The 19,717-nt window shown below is 43.3% G+C and overlaps 1 protein-coding gene across 1 annotated transcript; it reads left to right on the top strand.

Annotated features, from left to right (window-relative positions):
- The first annotated feature begins 429 nt into the window (after window positions 1-429).
- LOC147328613 (uncharacterized) lies at window positions 430-8,203 on the top strand. The gene is made up of 5 exons (XM_086297722.1): window positions 430-491; window positions 3,505-3,822; window positions 4,323-4,379; window positions 4,648-4,767; window positions 6,823-8,203. Exons 1-5 carry the CDS (start codon window positions 440-442, stop codon window positions 6,912-6,914), a joined length of 639 nt encoding a protein of 212 aa, XP_086153848.1. The 5' UTR covers window positions 430-439; the 3' UTR covers window positions 6,915-8,203.
- Window positions 8,204-19,717: the final 11,514 nt, after the last annotated feature.

Raw genomic sequence — 19,717 nt, 5'->3', positions numbered from 1 at the left:
GAAAGTTGGACCTCAACTATTCTGGATGATTTTTAATGAATTTTTGAAATTTCCATATTTGTAGTGTATTGGCTGTATTGAATTGAATATAAGTTTCCTTTAATTTCTGAGGAATTCTACAGTAAATCTGGCTGAAACTTGGCACACAGGTACAGTAGGTGTCCTAGAGGAGGTATGTGTTGAAAGTTGGACATCAACTATTCTGGATGATTTTTAATGAATTTTTATATAAAGCGAAAAGGCGCTACCGTAAAGACTGGTGTAAAAGCGCAAGGAAATTTATGCGGCGGATAGGAGGCGGCTGGCTTGACCGCGGCTCACAAATGACGGCTCACTTTACCGCGGTTAAGAGACAGTGGCGGTCACACTGGAGGGCGGGTCTTGTTTATAAATAGCCTGCAGGTCTCACACACTGTCATTCTGCTGCTGCTGCTGAGGAATGAGCTGCTCTCCAATGCACCGCTTCTTCTTCCTCGTGTTTGTCCCTCTGTGTGAGTAATTCTCCTTTTTCATCATCGTTTGCCTTTTTGAATACAAATCTGTGTTTGTCAAACTTTCGCACAGCAAACAGGTGGCGTTAGAGGTTATTACATTTTGGATATTAGTGCAGATGACAGCAAGGTGTGTGTCGCTCCTGGAGGGACGGGAGTGCCGGTGACCGGTGAATGAGATCCAGTCAGCAGTGTTGCCAACTTAGCGACTTTGTCGCTATTTAGCCAGTTTTCAGACCCTCTTAGCGACTTTTTTTCTAAAAAGCGACTAGCGACAAATCAGGCGACTTTTTCTGGTGTTATTGGAGACTTATGTCGACTTTTTGACGTGAAAGCGCGGATCGCTCTTACTCTCAACAAGCAGCGGTGCTATGAGTGAAGCCGCTGCTCCGCACTGACTGTAACGGAGTCACATCTTATTTTACTGTTATGCTGTTCGGGTCACTTTTGCCGGTCCAAGCCCGGGTAAAGGAGCAGGGTTGGAATTGTGACATTAAAAAACAATAATTGCTAAAAGAAACTTAATTTGTAGTTCTAAATAAACTCTAACACCACTGTAAAGGACGTTTTTCTACTCACTTTGTATTTTAAACGATGTTATTTCTCTCTCCAACAACGTAGGTTACAATTACTTTTAGGACAGCAATAGTGATTTTTCTTACTGAGGAGTTGGCAACACTGCCAGTCAGAAGGTTGAAGGCGCGATCAGCTTTTGTTTAGTTAAAACTGCAGTTAAAATTGTCGCTGACATTATAAATGTCTCTCTAAGACAGATTTGGCCCAGAGGAATGTTACAGTAGTTCTGTACCCATATTTTAAGAGGCCAAAAAGAACCGGATTGGTAAAAATGTAGGTACAATATCACAGTTATAAAGATACTTGAAAAACTGGTGAGGGTCAGGGAGTGTGGGGATCGGGTGGGTGCCGTTTGGGGTCTGCTGTCTCGCTCGTTTGGGGCTGGGTCGTGCCGCCCGGTACCCTGCTTGGGCTTCGGTGTTCTGAGTCCTTCTCTCTACCTGCCCTTAGCAGTAGCGGTTTTTAATACGGGCGACATGTTGCCCAGGGCGGCATCACGGGCATCGGGGGAAAAAATGGTGCCCGCCCTCATGCTGCCGACGTCACGCCAGCGCATATTGGGAATGGCTTAGGCACCCAGTAGCGGTCCTAGCCTGTTTGGCGCCCCGGGCGAACACTCTCTCTGCACCCCCCCCCCTCCCCCACCCCCCCCCCCCCCCCCCCCACACACACACACACACATAAAACATTAAGGATTGTACATGAACATAAAACTGTTGTCGGAACCACACTGAATTTCACCAGAGAAACACACAAACACACTCACGTTTCTCCTCCTCTTCTTTTCTATTTTTTCTAAACTGAGCACCTGATGGCTTTGAACTTTTTGTGTCCGTCTTCCATTGGTTTTAATTTTTCACTCCAGTATGAACACCCATCCCCCAACACAAGGATCAGCACAACATAATCTAACACACCTACACCTTAGTTCACAGATTCACTTTGTCTGAGGTGCATTTCTGGGATTTCACACAACCCAGGATTCAAATCATGAATACACAATGGGCTTGGATTTACAACATTATGAATGAAATGTCTTTTTGACGGCTTGTGTGAGACTTTAGATCATCAAACTGTAAATTTTAAATTGTTATTGATCCTTTACTCCGAGTCCTAAAGTGTAGATTTATTTTCTTACTCTTCTTATATTTATTGTTTGTTTACTTGCACTGCTGTAGCTGGAGCCTCGTCGTCTCGTCTCTCTATATGCTGGACTGTCTGTAGCGGAGATGACAATAAAGTTTACTTTGACTTCAGCAGCGCGCAGGCGCACTGAGGGCTCTCGCACTCACTCTTCGTGTATAGAATTTCGAAAAAACATCAGTGCAAATTATAAGTCTGTATCATGATATCTGGTGTTTTCGTGTTTGTTGGTTTGATTTTATTTTGTTTTATTTTGCGAGTTGGTTATTAGACGCTGCTCTAGCCGGTCAGAGAATCCCCCGCCGCCCCGCCCTCTCCTCCCTGTGCCGCAAGCAGCAGGCGCAGCTCGCGAACGGAGGGCGCCCTTACTCCCAGCAAATGGGCAAAGGGGCCGGCTGCTTCCAAATGGAGCACATTTCATTCATAATGTTGTAAATCCAAGCGCCGGAGGGAGTGTTCGCCCAGAGCGCCAAACAGGCTAGGACCGCCACTGGCCCTTAGCACATCTGTGGAGCCAGGATGTGCTGACTTAAATTTCCGTGGGAGCTCTGGACACCGGTGCAGTACGCTGCTGTTCTGGTGTTTGTGACCTTGATGGAGGTGGAGATGTTCTCACAGAACAAGCTCCCACACTACCTGGAGTTATCTCCTCCAGCGTGCTCACCATGCCTGCATGTTTGGTGTCGAAGCCTCAGCAGGCTGAACTTTAAAGGATGTGTTTATAATGATGCAACCTCGTGTGTGTGTGTGTGTGTGTGTGTGTGTGTGTGTGTGTGTGTGTGTGTGTGTGTGTGTGTGTGTGTGGGTGGGTGTCTTCGGTGTCTTCGTAAACCATCAGTTTCTGGATGAGATGAAAGAAAGCTTCATGTAGAAGATGTGTGATCTGTTTTTATTACTTATTGTATCATTGCTTCTCATATCAGTATATAATTATAAATGCCTGATGTCTGTTGGTGAAACTAGGTAAACTTTAATGAGTCTTTAACAGACAAAAATAATTTACAAATGATTTTCATCAAACTCAACTGCAGGCAGAGACATGTTGGCCTGATGGAGACCCGGCCTGCCAAAGATTCTACTTAAAGCTCACAGTAATATGGTTTCAAATATCACAGCTGAGATATCACAGTTATCGCTCCCCTTCTAGCATTAGCATGGATGAATTGTTCTTTAATGGCAGGAAAAATGTGACAACATGAAAAGTGAAACGTGTTGCTTCTAAAACAATTCAGATCAAATAAGGACAAAAGAACAAAGGTTTGATTCCCGTTGCTCTGCTCTGTGTCTCTCTCAGGGGCAGCTGTTCGAGCTGATGAATCACTGACTGGGAGCTTTGGGGAGACCCTGAAACTCGACACTCCAGATACTCAGCTGATCGGTGAATATGAGATCATCTGGTCTCATGTTCAAGGGGGAACCACTACCGTCTTAATCCACTATGATGCTGGAGAATGGAGAAAAAATGCAACAGACAAGCACCAGCTGGATGAAAAGACCGGCTCACTCATCATTCGGTCCCTCACTGCTAATGACAGCGGACTTTATCAGAGGCAGCTCTTCAATGAGACCGAGGGGATCGTGAAAACTCAAAAATTTATTGTGACTGTTGTGGGTCAGTAGTAAAATAGTCACGCAACACAAACACACTGGGGACATACTCACTTTAGTTAGCATCACATTATTTACCATTATTTCTTCTTATTATAGAAACGTCACATCATGAAGTCACATTAACGACCCTTTCAGCATCCTTCACAATAAAAGCATCAGCATCATTAACTCATTATCAGATGTGACAGTGACTCTGTGACAGTCAGAGGCTGATGGGAAATGGAGTTTCATATAAACTTTATAAGCTTTTACTTTAATACTGTCATGAGTGATAATATTATATCATGCACACAGCAAAATTTAAACACGGCCAAAATCAATTTAATTACACACGTGAGCTCATGAGGCGAGCGGCTGTTTAACAGATGTCACATCGATTCTTTCTGACACTGAACGTCTGTTTCACACATTCATTTGTGCACATGTTCAGAGTGTGATTTCCCACCACCGTCACACCTCAGCTCGCTGAGTGTTTTAAATGAACTCCTCCTGTTTCCCCAGAACCGTCCAGTTATTCTTCAACACCGGCACAAACGTCAGCTGATCACAGCACCGCTGGTGAGTTTTCAGCGAGGGCTCGTTTCCATATATCAGTATGGAAACATCAGCATTTATTACTGCAGACATGGGCTGTTTTTATATTTTTATATTGCTCTGGCAGAGACGAGCGCCTTTCTTAATTCAGTGTCTATTTTTCGTGATGTACTTGGATTTCCTAATTATATTTTTAGTTATAATATTTAATATTTCACATGAATTTCATCATTGAAATAAACATCACTGATTTTAGTGAAACTACTTGTTGTCTCCTTTTTGTCTGTTCCAGGTCCAAAACCAACTACACCTCCAAAGAACTGGATACTCTGGATCGTTGGTGTTGCTGTACTGATTGTGTTGGTCGTTCTTGTCGGCTGTGCTGTGTGGAAATATCGTGAGCAAATCAAAGGTCAGTTTGAGCGTAAAAGTAAGAGTGTGGGTTAGGGTTAGTTTCCTGTGGGGTTACCTTCACCTGTGATGAATGAACTTTCTCACTATGAGACACGATGAGCTGACAGATTCTCAGTCTGTGTCACTGAAAGCAAAACCAGGAAGTCAGATTTCAAAATCCTTTGAAGGTTTGATCATTTCTAGCTTTTATCCAGATATTACAACAAATACCATCACACGCTGTGGTCAGCAGCCTGCAGGCATCAGCTGCAGCTGGTTGTTAATATGAACTTAATGAAGTGTCCACCACACTGAGAGACATTAGGAGTCACAGTCAGCATCTCTTGTGTCCGTTGTTTTCAGTCTGGATCTGCAGAAAGAGCTCGACTAAACCTCAGTGAGATGTTCAGTGTTGTTGCATCTGCAGAGCTGCACTGTTCCAAAAAATAGTAATGTCAAATTATTTTACTGTGTAGTTTACAGTTGTGTACTGTTTTTCTAGAATATCATTACATTTACATAAGTAGACTGTGATCTGACACGTCAAATGTAAAATAACATAACATCACTGTAAATGTAATAAAACACAATTTACTTGTTTGTGAAATATATTTTGTTGTACATATGCATATTTAGATCGTAAAAATGCGTCCAGAAATGTCTCCCATCATGCCTTGGGACATGTGCTGCTGTATAGATGTTCTCGTTTTATTGTTTATGGTTACGTTACTTTTAACTGTTATCTTGAATGTTGTGTTTACGCCGTGGTGCAGCGTCACTGACAGTTGTTGTTTCGTAGAGAGACTGCTGTACCATGAGTGACTTCTGTTGTGCTGTTGTTGAGCCTTGAGGCATATTGTAGCACCAGCAAGTTTTTTAATAAAGAGCTCCCCCTACCAGCTTGGGGATAAATAACAAGCTCAATCTCTGTGAGCTTCGTTGTTAAGATTTCTCTACATGCCACAATGTAAAACATTGCACGGACACGCTGTGCTAATTATATATTTTGAAAAAGAAATGTAGAGGTAGGAATTGCAAGTAATATAAATAACATGGCGCTAAGCATCGGCCAATGAATGTGAACTAACAACAACAAGGTCGTGGGTATGGCTGCGACCGTAGGAAAAAAACCCTAATATGAAGGTATTTTACTGCATTTCACAGTAATGTTCTGTTCTTCTAGAATATCATTAAAGTTACGTAAACAGACTTTGACTTCACATTTTGAATGCAAATTAACGTTAAATCACTGTAATGTAATACAACATAATTGTCATGATTATTAAATGTATCTGTCTGTACATATGCATATTTAGATTGTTAAAATACATTCACAAAGGTATAATGATCTCACAAATATCTGTCCGTTATTTGAAAGATTGAACTGTTGAATTCAAATGTAATGCTATGGACAAGTATATAACATGATCCCTATAAGCTTGTGTTACATCACATAAGTATTATTATCGCTGCTAGTTAGGCCGTTCGTGGCTCAAGAGTTGGCAGGTCGCCTTGTGATCAGAAGATTGCCGGTTCGCGCCCCGGCTCGGACACTCTCCGTCGTTGTGTCCGTGGTTAAGACTCTTCACCTATCGCCTACTAGTGATGGCCAAAGGGGCCGATGGTGCGATATGGCAGCCTCGCCTCTGTCAGTCTGTCCCAGGGCATGCAATCAATTGTTATTCAAACCAACTGTTAACTGTATATTTCTGTACATTTACGTATTATGATTCATATTTCCACATTCAGTGACCTTGTTTATAGGTAATTTCATTGTTTGATCGCGTAAAAATGTTCCTAATTTAATGTCTAAAAGCACTTGGAAAAGGCAGAATCCTGTCAAATTAGCGCAACGAACTCTATTTTCATTACTGAAAATAACCGTATTTTTATGGGACAGTTATTTTCTGTTATTTCACGGTCGTATTTTGGCGCCCCAGCTGCCAGAATATTACCGTTGTTTTAGGATGTTTTTTTTAACAGTGTGCTCTTCTTCTTTCAGAGAGATGCCGTGACGTCTTTAACACGTGATCCACTGTCATCAGTCGTATTTTGTGTTTTCTTTTGTTCACAGAAAGGTTTCGGGTTCGGTACGCAGAGTGTGATCGAGAAGATCCTGGAGGACCCTCCGGACAGGAGAATGTAACACAGGATACAGCTGTGTAACGGACCTCCCACAGACGTCCAGCGTTACAAAGGTCATGTTTAATGCTGCGGACCTGACAGCGAGCACTAAACATGGCCTTTGTTTTTAGTATCTGTGTCTTTAAGATCCAAAGAGCAGCTGCTACACTGTGAACCTGTAACATCCATGGAGAGAGTTGTAGGTTTTTAAAGATCAGACACATAATGTGTCACGATCCTGGGTCTTATGACCCAGTGTTTTCAGTTTTAGTTCATTTCGATGTTTATAGTATGTTTAAGCTCATTAGGTTTCCTATGTTCATTTGCTTATTAGTTCCCCCTTGTGTTTTCAACCCCTGTTAAGTAAACTTTATAATATATCATATTATTTAATTAGTTTAGTCTGTTACTGTTGTTGTCTTGGAGCGACTGTAACCACATCTCTGTGGGCGTCATCAGTGAGTGCGCTGTAGTAACAGGAGGATTGAGATCTGCTGCCTACCCAGACAAAAACATGAGAGCGCACAACACATGGACTTCCTGCTGCAGAGATGCTGCGGTGCTCACTGTACAACTAACCTGTACTGTTTCCTGTCATATCAGCAATAAAATGTTAATGAAGTTAGTATACAGAGGACGTGTGTACACTCAGTGATGGGTTTTTAAATTTTACTAATGGGACAACGTTTTTAAAAAAAGAAGGGAAAAGGTTTTTTGCTGCTGATGCTCGATTGTTTGGTTTCTGAGAACGCTAGCTGTAGTCAAGTAGTCACCCCTGTCTAAAGCAGGGGTGTCAAACATAAGGCCAAGGGTCCAGAAGCGACCCAGCAAAGACTCCAATCCGGACCACCTGAGGGGTTTGGAAAATGTGAACGAGGGCACAAATTTTGGGGCGTTTAAGTGTAGTTTCTGAATAGATAGTAACAGATAAATAATTCAGTAACATAAACGTTCCTGTTTTTTACTGTTTCCTTCAATCATATCTGGCAGTACGAGCGGTGAGAATATTCCTGTAATTTTACGCATTAATCTTGTAGAAACGCTGAGATGTTCTCCTGTACTGGCACTTCTTCTTCTTCTGTCATGTTAAAATATCTCAGGGATTAAATGTGTAGTTAGCTTCACTCGTCTCGCTCACTTAAGATCAACGTGGGCTGTAAGTGGCCCTGGATGTCAAACCATATGGATATTCCTGGTTTAAACCAAACAGGAATGACATCTTTCCAAACAAACCAAAACTGATTCTGAGGAAACTTGAAGAGCTCTGACAGACCGGGCTGTTTGGTGTTTACTGTTGTAATAATATTGCAATAAAAGACATTTCCAAAGAGTACAGACTCCCTGTGAAGTGTGTGTGACAGACTTTACATGATTGATCTTTGGCAGTTTTTCCTTTTCTTTGATGTTGTTGTAAAAACCACAGTGAGACTGAATGATGCTGATTTACTGAGAATTTCACGTGTTTGTACGGCTGGTGGATAAAATTCTGGTTATAAACTTACATTTGCATCCATTGAAATAAAGACTGTGATTAGAATCAATTCACTTTTACTTCATTTGTTTTGTTTGATCAAGTTGATCCTTGAACATCAGGATTTCTGTTGGTAGTTTGTCAGCTGTCATGTTGTTGATCTTTTATATACAGTCTGTGGTTTGAAGCCGCGGGGCTCACTGTTGTCACAGACCGCAGATGTAATCAGTAATCTGTGTCAGTAATCTGTAATCCTGACCGAATTTGACGCCAGGAGTAATTAGGGCTTCTGCTCTGACAACATTCAGGACATGTAACCGTGCACTGGTTGGTGGTCACATACGTACAGCTACACTCTGTATCAGCTGTGGACACAAAGTCTACTGTCATTATAAACACGAAGCATTTTTACAGATGAGCCATCACCAGGAAAGAACTTCCTGACTGTTAGAAGAGTGTACGTTTGATTTCTGTGAAGGGACCTTTGCATGAAGTGTGAATGATAGTGAGGAACAAGTGTCCAACATTTGGCTCCAGTTCATGGATGAGTGACTCGCTCACAACTTTGAAGTGGGCGTCTCTCTGGAGATCAGTGAGACTGAGCGTGGGCGGGTTTTTGGACACCTCCCTGATATTCCTCAGGTTGGCAATGACATGTTTACCCTCACAAAGCAGGAAAATCCTAATTCCTTTTATAAAGTCCTGGTAAAAAGAAAGTCCGAACTCTTTCATAGTTCTGTTGCCAGACCTGATTCTGGTTACGTTTTACTGCAGCTGTGAGACGGGTTACAGTTTTATCTCACACACTGATGGTAACTCATTTCCCTGCTGTGGTCACACTCCATGGCTTCATGTCGTCTCCTGTCTCACTGCTGGTCTTAAACATTTAAATACGATGTGTACAATTAAACTAGCTTCAGGCAGCTTCAATCCAAACACTGCTTTCAGCAGCTGATTGTTTAAATATTAACTTGTGTGTAATCTTCATGCTTTTCATACCAGCTCTGTGCCTGTTGTGACCTGAGGCGCACACACTGCTGCAGGAACAATGGATGCCTTCAGTCTGGGTGTGACGGCGAGCCCGGCTGGTGGGGAGCGGTGCACATAATGACGTGACTGAGGAGCTGTCACATCCCCCATGATGTCCGCTCCAGTTTATAAAGCACTGGTTTCAATCAGCTGCTTACTTTCATAAACAGAGTTTACAGAGCAGCCGTGACTGATCTGATCAGGTCACATCACACAAAGTGTAGATGATAAATGTGTCATTAGGAGCCAAGTTCATATCAGATACAGGAGATTATCAGCAGGATAATGAGCCACACACGAGCTGCTGAGTCCAGATTGAAGTTGGTTTAACCAGACAGAGCACAGCTCCCTCTTTGCAACACTGAGCCTCTGTCAGTGGGTCAGTCAGTGTGGATAAAAATGTTTTAGCCAGCTTGTGTGTTGTAACACATGAATCAGAGATGATGACTTTTTTAAGTCTGCACATTTACACGACTGCATGTAAACTGGGTGCAGCAAGAATTCCTATCGTACACTACAGTCCAGGTATAAGCACACTGACCTGTTTTACCTGAATCTCATCATACTGAGTGACGTCGAGAGGCACAGCTTGGCTGAAGCAGACCCAGGTGTAAATTCCTTTGGTGTTTACCTGATATATGTGCTGATCCTAACGGCTGTATAAAGTGAGAAACAGTTAGAGTCAAACACCTGTCTGACAGCTTTGAGCACGCGTTACAAGTTTGTCTGTGAAGGAGTGCCCAATGATGATTGTAGATGTGACGCTGCTTTCTCTGTTCTCTGTCGGCTTCTTGTATCTGGGGTAGATTTCCGATTGGCACGAGGAAACGAGGAAGACTTAGGAAGTCTTAAAAGCTTCCTGAGAGTGAAAGCTGCTGGATCATAAAGGCTGAGTCAGCTTCAGACAATTACTGTGTGCAGCACGCTGACATGCTGTGTGTCAGTGAATGACAGCCATCAAAAAGAGTCTGACTTTATGGCTCAGCCGCTCGGTTTGTAACAGGACAAAGATTCAAATATAAGAGCGCATTATTCCCAGAGACACTGCTGCTTAGGAATCGGCCTCTTTTCCTTCTTTCTTAAACCTGGATGTTTGCAGTGTGGAAGCAGGCTGTCACTGAACACCAACCAGTAACTGCTAAAGTTGTGACCTGTGGAAACTGATCACTGAGCACCGCTGAGTAAACCGGTGAGCTGCTGGAGTGATGATGTAATGCTGAGCCTCTTTATCACAGTAACACTCAGGAACAGCAGCAGGCAAGTCGTTTAAATAACGGAGCTTCTCCAAACACAGTGAGCTGTGAGTCTTCATGGTGACTCACTGTGAATATCTGGATATGTCAAACATGTGCAGCAGGTAGGAAATCCTCAGGGTCATTTCCAGCTTTTAACCTGCCTAAAAGCAAAAGGTCACCTACCCAAATACTGCAGACAGGATGTTCAGCTGTGATTGTGTAACACTGTGCATGCTGCGTGTGCTGCATGTCTGAGTCACAGCACACTTTCTTTTGTGCCTGATTGTTTATCTGAACAGTGCAAATACTTTGTTTGTCTCCAGGTGGTTTCTTGTTCCTGCTGCTGTTCAGGAATAAGTGCATGAATCTCTGTGTTACGCAAAACATGCTCGGGGTATTTCAGACTGTCAGAGCAACACTGCAGCAGTTCAGCAGTGAGACTCCATCTCTGCAGTAAGCACAGTCCTGAGTTTAGACTGTAAATCACGGCAGACGCCACCCGCAAAGCGTTTTGTAACCAGACCGTGTGACTGAGACGTTTCAGAGTTTAAATAATAAATTCTAAAGAAACAAAAGCAAATGAAAGAGTTTATGCTTCTGATCCTCTGAGTTTTAATAGAGTTTATAGTTTTAATAAACTCTGAACTATTACACCACAGCCACCGCCTGCCCCCCTCCTGAGTGTGCAGCCATGTTTGCCTGATCAGGTCACACACACACACACACACACACACACACACACACACACACACACACACACTCTTCATCACATTTCTCCTGGAGATCATCAGCACAGTTAACAGCCTTAAAGGTGAAATGTGTTTGATGACACAGAGCTGCTCTTTTCATCACTCGTGGTTAAACAAGCTCACGTTCTTATGAACAGTTTGACAAGCAGGTCAATGCGACTCATTCAGTGCAGCTCTGTGTGCTCTCACGTGCTCTTGGTCACTATTCAGGTTTCAAGTGTCGACGTCTACGGCGTGTGTGTGTGTGTGTGTGTGTGTGTGTGTGTGTGATATTTACAGTATATGTAAAATAAGCTTATCTGTGTAAATATTAATATAAATTGACACAATAGGAGTGCATAATCACAGCCATCAGATAAGCCTGAGTAAGTGTGTTATTATAACAGATGAGTGGATCAGTGAGCAGGGCGGCGCTGTTATGTAGTCAGGCAGGTTTTACTGGAGAAGATTTTTCTTCTGGGTGTGTTTGGTATTGTATGTTCAATATATTATACATAGTTTATTTCAAGAGGTTTGTGGGTTTTTGGAAAAAAGACAGAAAGTAGCAGAAGTAGCAGTAGTATATTTCCCAGCATGCCCTGCTGCTGCTTTTGTAGTAAAGGCAGAAACATTTCCAGCTAAAATTCAGCTCACACAGATAAATGCAGACTCTAACAGGACCGTGACTTAAACAAACAATGGGACTCTTATAATCTGTCTGAGTCATTAAACATAGCAAACTGTGATGTGAAGCATAACAATCATGCCAAGTGAGCCACTGGGACCACTGGGACCACTGGGACCAGAGGAATGTCCCCGATAAACTGCTGAGATGCAACAACAGCACCTTTCATCAAACCAGTCGCTGACAGGAAGCTGATGTAGCAGTGATGGTGTGGAGTCCTCAGTAAAAGACTTCCACAGACGGACAAACATGCCCCTCCCCAGAGACAAGTGAGGGCAGGGTGGGGTGTACCTTAAATGTGATGCCTCAGGTCAGTGTCGTTGGTGCTGCTGTGTGTTCGTGTGTGCTGTGCTGTGTGAGTAACTCTTCTTCATGATGCTTTTTTAAACTGAAGCCTGTAAACTTTCACACAGAGTTAAATCCAGGTCTGTTTTTGGACCGTCTGGATGTCTGACAGCAGGGACACAGTAACTCAAAGGTCTCACAGGAATCTCTTTACAACCTCGGTTCTTCATTTCTAATGTGAAACACTGATCAACAACGGCGCTGGAGTCTCTGTAGAAGATGATTTTGCAGCAGAGCAGAGAGATCAGACGGAGGAATGTATTCAGCTGTTTGTTTAGTTATTGTTCATTTCTCATCATAAAGAGGAAACATGCTAACAAACCACCGTATGATTCATTCAGCTGCATATTTTGGATGTTTTGCTCTCTGGTGTCTCCTCGGTCACTGTGTGCTCTACAAACAATTAAATGTTCACAACTGAACCACCAACAGTCTTTTTCTCAACAGTCTGTTTACACAGTGATAACATATCGGAGAGGACACTGTCTCTGAACACAGGTGCTAACGTGTTAGCACGAGTGTGTGACGACATCTGTTCATAGCTTTACATGTAACTCTGTGTTTTTACATATGTGGTAGTTTTCACACAGTAATTTATTTGTTTTGGCTGGGTTGGTGTGGCCTGACTGAGGAGAGTTTTATATTTAGAAACCATCACATCCTCTTAATTATTGCAGTCTTTTCAGAAACCCACGGGTCCTTCAACACTGCTAACTTGTTCAGGAAGAACCTAAAGCTGCTCTGACTCTTCTAGCTCCCTTCCCCTTTCTTTCCCGTGATCTTTTCCACACTGCGTTGTGCTGGCCTGGTTGATGGGCCTCATCATGGTGCCCTTTGCTGGCCTTTCAGAAGTGTGGATATTTTGCAGATCAGGGGCACAACTTCACAAATGTGCGCTTGCACAAAGCAGAGATAGCAGAGAGGGTACTGAGCGCCTTATTCCACTCAAAGATGGCGACGTACTGTTGCTGAGTCATGCTGCTCGTGTTGCCCTGCATTCCTCTCGCCTGCTGTCCTGTGGGGGGAAGTCTGCCGTCTGCAGCTTCACACACATTTCAAACAGCAAAGAACGGATCAACAGATTTTTGTCTTTAGCCCAGAAAATCATTACATCATGCATAACAGATGAGTTTAGCAGCAGGCACACATGTGTGTGGGGTACTCTGGTAAGTGTGTCATTTAAATCCTCAGAAAGACAGAGGAGGAGGGCAGCAGCCATTGTCTAATGAGGAACACACCAGAAGCCGTGTTTTCTCAGAAGAGTAAATAAAAGAACCCTCAGCAGGCTGATGAGGAAGTGTTTTGGTTTCCCCCCTCATGGCAGCTGTTGTATGTGACCTCTGACTTTGATGTATTTTTATCTCTGTCACGGGCTGCGATGGCAGACCGTGGGTGAAGGAAACGGTTTCCAAGGCCTAATCCGTGGATCGACTTCCTTCGAGGCGTGGACGTCTATCAGCAGAGAATGTCCCTTAGTCTGTAACACAGTCAAATATATTCTCAAGTAATATTCAAGCATGCCATTCAGCGTGTTAGTACGAGCTCGGGAGCAGCTTGGGAGAACAAGAAAACAGAGACTGCTTCAGGTTGTCTTCCCAAATTGACTCAACTTTATTCACAAGTCCAACAGTTTATATAGAGGGTAAAATTCATGAGACAGCAGATTATCAGTTTAAACCAGTACAGACCAAGATAAGGGAGCGTCTTCCTGCCCTTGGGTGAAGAAGCATCCTTTGTGTAGTTTATCAGTTCAGCTACAATTGTGATTATCTCAGCGACATATTTTCAAGGCACAAAACAAAGAGTTCTTTCATTAGTGAAATCTGAAACAAACCATCTGGCCTTCAATAGGCGTCTAAAAGATTAAGAAACTAATGTAGCTGAGGGAGTGATCTCTGTGGTATTTCAACCTTGTACCAGCCTGTGATTCTCACACATCAATTCTTGGGTCAAAGAGAAAAATAACTAAAACAAAGGGGCCTTATTGAATGACAGAGTTTTCCTGCATAATGTCACTATAAAACAATATCCAGTAAATGCTCCCATGGTACTAAAATACCTAACAGTGGGGATGTGAGAAATGAGGACCCAAAATGCAGGACTTGGCGCTGAAGGCAGTGCGTTTATTTACAGTGGTGACAATCCAAACAACAATAAATCCCCCGTGCGATCCCAACTCCCGTTCCGTGTCTTCTCCTTTATCCCGTGCTCCGTGCTCTGTCTCCGTTCCCTGTGTACTGTCCGTGTGCTGCCTACTGGTCGCCACAATTCCTCCTGAGGAAACACGCATACAAAAGGCAGCCGTGAGTACAAAACCTAACGGCAGACTTGCACTAACCTTGCACGATAAACTAAGACTGACGGGAAGTCACTCAACGATCCAGCGTCGAGGAGCTCTCAGCCACACTGTTTTGAAGCTCCTCTGACGAGGCTTGATCGGCGGCAGGTGTGTGTGGATTCCTGGGTGGGACCGGTCAGCTGGCAGGGCCACACCCACCAGGCCTAAAAGAGCCTGCCACGACCGCACCCTCACATACATGCACACACCCATAAACACCTGACAGTACACCAACACGGAAAACAGGACAGCAGACACAACCATAATAACAATAACCACAATAATAATGATAATAATAATAATAACTACAATGGTAGTCCACACTGCTCACGGACCCCGAATCCCTGGAACTGGGTCCGTGACAATCTCCTTTGCTTCCTTTAAAGAAAATCTGCTAAATTGTTAAACTTTAAACAGTGAAGGTGTGAGAGATGCTGGAGAGACTGGTGCACGTCTGACAGTCTGTGGACGTTGGACTGCAGTGCTTCCTTATCGTCCTTTAGTTACTGTGACTTTAATAATCAGAGTACGCATGTGTTCCTGATTCATGTTTCCTGTTGAACACCTCAAAGTGTTTTAAGATCTATGCTTTAGTGTCCTTCTAAATTTGTAAAACTTTACTTAAACATGATCCTGATTTGTCTTTGGACTCTTTTGGTTTGTGTTTGAACCGACAGGAACCAAAAGGACTGAATGGATCCATCTCCATTATCCATGGCTCACTGTGAAAATGTCCTGCATGCTGAAATGTTTAAATTAGCTCCTTCAGAAATAATAAGAACAGCTGTAGATAAGAAAAAATCTCTTTTATTGGTTCTTTGGGTGCAGAGAGCTTTGGGAGGGTTATGATGAGTCTGCCTCAGAGCTTGTTATGCACTCAAATCATTTACACAGGTTTACACATTGTTTTGGGGGTTACAACAACACCGCATTTCTCCCCCGAGGTCCACAGAGCCGCTGAAAGAGCTCTGGAGGTCCCTGTGTGAGCATGTAAACGCCCAGACGCGTTTCTGTCCAAGCTCCTTAGACTACGATGACCTGATGACTGAGAACCTTCACACCTCTGACTGGATTGTTAAATTTGTGATTGATGTGACGTTGATCAATCAGCTAAAAGGAAAACATGGGGTCAGTATCCGTACTTGCAAGTTGAAACTCACACACAGCCAGGGAAGTGCAGAGTTTTAATTTGTATCTGTAACCAGACGTTAACAAAAAACATTTGTGTAAACTTGTCAGCTCTTTGTCTGCAGTGTGTGCTGTGACTGATTTCTGGTGTAGTTGTTTCATTTATTTCATTTTTCCCTCCATAAGAGACGTTTTCCACACATTGCTAAGGATTGTCTTATTGCATTGGAGTCACACTGGGTTAAATATGTACACTTGGGTTTTAAGGGGTATTTATTATTTTCTTCTTTTTTTTGGGTTGTATGGAAGCCCCAAACGCAATTTCATTGTTCTTGACAATGACAATAAATAAATAAATACTAAATACTAAATCTGTATCTGCAAAGTTACCAGTGAGGGGCCTGTGTGCACCCCCCGCCCCCACACACAACCCACACTAGCAAAATGCAGACCGTGTCGTAGTTTGTTCCCCTGACACACACACACACACACACACACACACACACACACACACACACACACACACAGGAGACTGCGAGGTCTGACTCACTTCTTCCTTTCTCTGTCTTTTAGCCCCGCCCTCCTGTCACGCTGCTGCTCTCACACACTCCTTGAACACTTTTAATAGAAATGGGTTTATGTGCTGCTGCCCTGTTTCGGGGCTTCAGTTGGAGAACTGTTTCAAAGCCAAAGGCCAAAAATACATCAACAAATAACACTCAGTCCATAAGTATTTCCTCCAAACCTGATCCAGGGTAATGTGCTCGAGTGATTTCCTTTGACTGATGTCACAGCTCCAGCAGCAGGCAGTCAAACGCAGATCCTGAAACAAAGCTTGATAAAGGAAATCCTAACGAAGCACTCACAGACCGGTGGGCCGCTGCAGGGAGCTTTAAGTTCCCTCCCCATCACCCACAGCAGCAGCAAAGAGTCACATGTGAACACAGCCAAGCTGAGCACAAGACTCAAAGAATCAAACTTCCACATGTTTTCTATTTTCTACCAGCTCAACATAAGAAACAAGCATCAGGGAGTCTTCCAAAAGTCATTCTCCATAATCCCAATAATCCAAAGTAAAGACTGATGAAGAAAATCACTGAGAAAGAACTGCTGGAGTCAGAGGGTTTGACATCATACAAGATTGTTACCACCACACTGCACAGTACCTCTTACTGCTACTGTCTGTCTGTCACTGCAGCTTGTTTCCCCTGTTGTCTGTTTCAAACAGCCTTTCATCTTTTTCATCTTTTTCATCTTTTTCATCTTTTTCATCATTTTCAGCTGAAAGTTGTGTCTAACCTTTGTTTTTGCTGAATTTGTGCTGCAAACATCTCAGAAGCTGAAGCTGAAGAGCTTACAGAGTTTTTCTCACAGTGAATAACTTTGAGCCGAAACGAGTCAGTGCCTTTGAGCAGGGCAGTATCAGACCAACTGAGTACTTTCAGCGAACAGCAGGATGGCTCTTGCAAATATTTGGTTCTACGTTAAAGCTTTTTTCTTTTTCTATGATTCCTCAGAAATAATCTACTGCAGGTCAGGCTAATGCACATTCCAGCATATAATATGTGTTCATGCAGGGCTGCTCTGGCAGAGGGAACTGTAGCTTTTCTGCAGTGAGGTTAGCAGTCTGCCTTCATGTTTGGCCTTTAAATAAAAGCTGCATGCAGTCATTGCATGAATGTGATTGAGTGAATAGAGTTTAAACGACAGTAACATGCTGTCTGAATAGAAGCATGGACTGTTGTTTCCAGGCTCTTTATTATGAGGCTACCTCATGTCTGCAGGCAGCCACAGGCTCTCACTCTCTGTGTTCTTGTTCTGCATCTCTGTGTCTGAATCTATTTCAAACAGAAGGTAAATGCAAAACACAAGAATGTGTGACAGCGTAAAGTGGACGTGTTGTACTTTTCCTTCTTCCCTGACACACACTGTGTTCCAGCATTATTAGATGTATTATTATTAGACATGTAACAGACGATCGACACAGAACCACATACAGTGGTGCAAGAACTGCAAAATGTGCACAAAAAAACAAAGACAGTGCAACACCAGACAGAATGACACAGACACACAACTGTGCAATGGAAAAGTGCAACAGTGTTCAGGAGTCTGACAGTTTGGGGAAGAAACTGTTCTCCCGTCTGGCAGTGAGGGCCCGAATGTTCTGGTACCTGCAGCAGGGTGAAGAGTGTGTGAGGGGGGTGTGGGGAACTCGAGCGCCACGTGCAGTTTCTGTCTGCGTGGAAGGAAACTGAACTGGAAAGCAGGAAGTAGTGAAAGAGTGCTGTGTCTGTTATTGTTGTAGCAGGAGCTCTATGAGCTGTGTGAGTGATTCAGAGAACAAGGAGCAGCTGTTTACTCCTCAGGGCTCATTTAATGGTCTATCAGCAGAAACTGGGACTGTTCAATAAGCTGAGCTCATTTAATTACTCTAGTATTCATTTGATCTCTTTCTGAACTGCTCCTGGTAAGAGTCCATATTACAGGTACAGTAAAAACAGAGTATTATTCTTTAATCAACATTCCCAAAAACAACTGAGTAAAATGTGCATTTGTTTGCAAAATTAAAAAGACTGAAATTCATGCAAAGTGCAATTTTACTTGTAGTTTAATTACTTCATCTCCTTCCTTTGTCTGTCATCCCCAAACTGTTAGACCTGCGTTTGATTCCCGATAAAGCATGAGGTTCCACCCACCCATTATCTTCCACTTATCTGGGGCCGGGTCACAGCGGCAGCAGCCTCAGCAGAGAAGCCCAGACCTCCCTCTGCCCGGCCAAATCCTCCAGCCTTTCTGGGGGAATGCTCCGGAAATGCACCAGAAATGACCCAGCAATCTCCATTTGTGGACATGGCTATGTCCTGATGCAGTAATGAAATACTTTTCTATGTCTCACCCACTAACACACGTGCAAACACAAGGACAAGCACACCACTACACCCTCCCGACACCACTGTGGCCTCATCAGGGGGAAAACAAACACAGCGGGAGCAGCCGCGCCCTGCAGCAGTATGCTCCCAGGAGCAGCATCGCTCAACTAAAGGGCTGATTAATGTCCCCATGCACCATTTTCATGGCTCACATTTAGCTAATTACAGCAGATGGCAAAGATTACCATGAAGTCATCTGTGAAAATACACAGATCAGGACTGACCTTTGGGAATGCAGCTAATCTTACTCCTGTTAAAGACCTGAGTGTTTCAGTGAGTTCAGCTGAGACATTGCAGATGTCGACTTTGATCAGAGCGTCGTGTGAAATGCTTACACAGCAGATTTAGGAAGTACAGACACCCAGAGAGGCGTCTGCATGAAGCCGTGGCCTGCTGATGTCTGAGCTTTAGTCGTGGCAGCAGCTGGAAAAATCACAACTGAGACTTTCAGGTGAACACGATGGTTCTTCATCGTTTTCTCTCTGATCATCATCAGCACATGTGAGTCTTTTTATTCTGATGTTTGTGAATGAGGGATTTTTAAATATGTTTTATTAACATTGAGACAAATGCAGGTGTGTCTGCAGGTGTTCAGCCTCCCTGCTCTGAGCTCTTGTTTTAAGCTGGGTGCAAATGTGATGAGTGAAGGTGCAGCTTTGTCCATGCTACAGCACAGCTATTCATCTCCATGGTAATGTTTAAAAATGTGTGTGTGTGGGCGTGGCACCAGCACGTGAACTGTTTATCACACCACAAACAAATAAAAAGGAGCGACCTGCCCGCATTTACACAAACACTGAAAGTTACTTTAAACCATTATTCACCATTTACATATCCTCAGAATAACATGTGGTGGTTAGCAGAGGCCATGACTGAGGAGACACTTCCTCTGTGTGTGTAACAACACTGTTATTACATTACATGTTATGTTATTACACCTGTACACACTGGCATAT

The sequence above is a fragment of the Aulonocara sp. 'chitande type north' Nkhata Bay genome, linkage group LG6 (assembly GCF_057382095.1).
Source record: "Aulonocara sp. 'chitande type north' Nkhata Bay isolate Kocher_YH1m ecotype deep benthic linkage group LG6, A_spYH_male_GT1.1, whole genome shotgun sequence".
Lineage (NCBI taxonomy): Eukaryota > Metazoa > Chordata > Actinopteri > Cichliformes > Cichlidae > Aulonocara > Aulonocara sp. 'chitande type north' Nkhata Bay.
The sequence above is the reverse complement of the archived record's forward strand: the minus strand, read 5'-3'. Positions and strand labels throughout refer to the sequence as shown.

What these genes read in the sequence shown, in the direction of transcription:
- LOC147328613 (XM_086297722.1), top strand. Translation starts at nt 440, where the DNA reads ATGAGCTGCTCTCCAATGCACCGCTTCTTCTTCCTCGTGTTTGTCCCT. An exon ending in CCTCGTGTTTGTCCCTCTGT is followed by an intron (nt 492 to 3,504) that starts GTGAGTAATTCT and finishes TGTCTCTCTCAG; the next exon opens with GGGCAGCTGTTCGAGCTGAT. An exon ending in ATTTATTGTGACTGTTGTGG is followed by an intron (nt 3,823 to 4,322) that starts GTCAGTAGTAAA and finishes CTGTTTCCCCAG; the next exon opens with AACCGTCCAGTTATTCTTCA.